Source organism: Nyctereutes procyonoides, unplaced genomic scaffold (assembly GCF_905146905.1).
Source record: "Nyctereutes procyonoides isolate TBG_1078 unplaced genomic scaffold, NYPRO_anot_genome, whole genome shotgun sequence".
Classification (NCBI taxonomy): domain Eukaryota; kingdom Metazoa; phylum Chordata; class Mammalia; order Carnivora; family Canidae; genus Nyctereutes; species Nyctereutes procyonoides.
The window spans coordinates 35,392,088-35,394,443 of NW_026575043.1; the positions used below are offsets into that span (position 1 = coordinate 35,392,088).

The window sequence follows — 2,356 nt, forward strand, 5'->3', positions numbered from 1 at the left end:
GGCTCTGGCAGGTGGGGGTCACTCTGGGGGTCTCTGTGCCCCCGCAGCTGAGGGCCCTCCTGCCTTTTCCTGGCTGCCCACTTAGAGAGAGGGGGTCCCTGTACCTATCATGTTCTTCTGTCCATCTTGCATCTGCAGGGCAGCCATGCTTAGTGGATAAGGGGTAAGCAGGCCCGGCCCCCCCACCCCACCCCCTGTGGGCCTCTGCAAGGCTGATGCGGGAGCACAGAAGGAGCTAGGTCTCATGGGGACTCATCTGGGTGACACAGCTTCAGACCCAAGGCCCAGAGAGAGCCCTGTTGATGGGGGCCAGTGCCTCTGCAGTGCAGAGCTGGTGCATAGGGCTGAGATCCCAAGGCTCTGAGAGAAAAGTCCTGGGCTCCAGACCTGTGCACACTCTAGTTCTTTACTGACTCATGAGCCTGGGAGGGGAGCCTGTCGGCCACCCTGCTGTGTGTGGGAGATGGCCTCCCTGGTCACATTGGCGAGGCAGATTGCCCCAGACGCCAGCCTTGTGTCTGTGGGGCAGTCCGTTCCTAGAGAGCGGCCGTGCGGCCTGGGGCCGGGTCTGCAGCGCTCACGGCCCGCTGCTCTGTTGCAGATGCCAACCCCTTCCTGCAGTCCGTGCACCGGTGCATGACCTCGAGGCTGCTGCAGCTCCCCGACAAGCACTCGGTCACAGCCCTGCTCAACACCTGGGCGCAGAGCATCCACCAGGCCTGCCTCTCAGCCGCCTAGCCACTCACCTGCTGGGGGACCACGGGGATAGCCGGCAGCTGTGTCAGGGCTGCAGAGGACATGCACCTCGTGTTGGACATTTCTAGGTGTTGGCTCCCTTAGAGAGCCTGGGCTTAGATTAGCTTTCCTGCTTTTATCTTCTGCCTTGGGGACCCGCCAATCATTCTCCCACACTTGTACATGCCTGGGGCAGGTGGCTGTGGAGCTGGCGACATCAGCGGTGGGGTTGGTACTTCCACTGCGGAGTCGAACATGCCACCAGCCCTGTGCACTCCTCCTCGGGCTGCTGTCCCCTCGGCCTCTCCAAGGTCCATGTCCTTCCTCAGCACGGGGGAGAACTCAGGGTCTTGTTAGAGCCTCTTGTGTGTGTGCCAGAAAATACTTCTTGTTTCTGTGGGGGAATGTGGAGGGCATAGGATACCCTGTAAACACACACAGAATTCTCTGGTCACGGTTTTGGGTTCAGACCCCGCCACCATTGGCCTGTGGGACATGCCACAGGGAAGCTCCTGGATCCAAGGGCACTGGCTGCATCTCAGAGGGAAGGTCCGCCTGCAGGCCGTTGTGAATCCCCTGCCATCGCCTGGGCCTCATACCTCATGGCATTCTCCCTTTAAGCCATGGGGGTCTGCTCAGCACTGTGGGTGTGCCTGGGTTGCAGGGGCACCTGGGTGGATCCTGTACCTGGCACTGTGCCCACTCAGTGGGCACTTGGGCCTGCTCTTGGGTCAGGGTGGTGTCCTGGGGACCTGGCGTCCTCAGAGCCACTCCAGAGAGCGAAGGCTCCCTGAGAGGGCATCAGCCCTCTGGCGAGGAGAGGTTTCCCCTTTTCTATGTGCACTACCGTGTCATCTGTGGTTCTTATAATAAATTTATTATTCCTGTGTTTGTCATGAATCAGTCACTATGTCCCCTCCCCTCTGAAGGAGTGGGGACCACTGTCCAGTGAGGAATGCTGTTGGGGCTGAGCCGGGTTCCCCTCCTGGGAGGTGGCCATGGACGGCCAGATCTTAGTTCATCCCTTTCTGAGAGTGTCAGTGCCTCACCCTGGCTCATCCCCGGGTTTCTGGCCAAGTTCTGCCTGAAGCAAGAGGCAGAGATTAGCCTGAGGAAACGGCCAGTGGCACCAGGAGCACTGGCCTGCCAGGGGAGGGTGGAGGCCAAACTGACCGCATCCACACGCCCCAGGAAGCTGCGGTTGTGGCGAGTGAGGGGTGGTGAGGACCTCACGGGATGGGGTGGGAAAGTCACAGGGTGGGGCCTAGTGTCCTGGAGAGGCGCACTGTCCCGTGGCTGTGGCCCTCCACGGCGGAAGGCAGGCTCGGCAGGATGGCTCATCAGCTGTGTCAGTGTGGGGGCCGGATGGTGCCGATGGGGGTGGGTGCCTAGCCCTGTGCCCAGGGCCAGGAAGTGCCCCCTGCCCCGAGGAAGGGAGGAGGGAGAGCACGCTGCACCTGCCCTTGTCTACGTGTCTGGTTGCAGGGCAGCCACCAGGCCCTGGACGAGCCCTGGTGAACCCCCCCGGGGCACCCCCACCCCCCACCGCCGCGGGGAGCAGAGCAAGGGGTGCAGGGCTGTGATGCCGACAGCAGTGAGGGATGAGACGCACAAGTGGACC

The 2,356-nt window shown here is 61.9% G+C and overlaps 1 protein-coding gene across 2 annotated transcripts in view; it reads left to right on the top strand.

Moving 5' to 3' along the window:
- MED15 (mediator complex subunit 15) overlaps positions 1-1,626 on the top strand; it is a 70,154-nt gene extending 68,528 nt beyond the window's left edge. For both annotated transcript variants that reach the window (XM_055322526.1, XM_055322524.1), the window contains one exon: positions 602-1,626. In XM_055322526.1, the coding sequence (XP_055178501.1) occupies positions 602-738 (137 nt within the window). In that variant the 3' untranslated portion in view covers positions 739-1,626. The remainder of the gene's footprint in view (positions 1-601) is intronic.
- Positions 1,627-2,356: the final 730 nt, after the last annotated feature.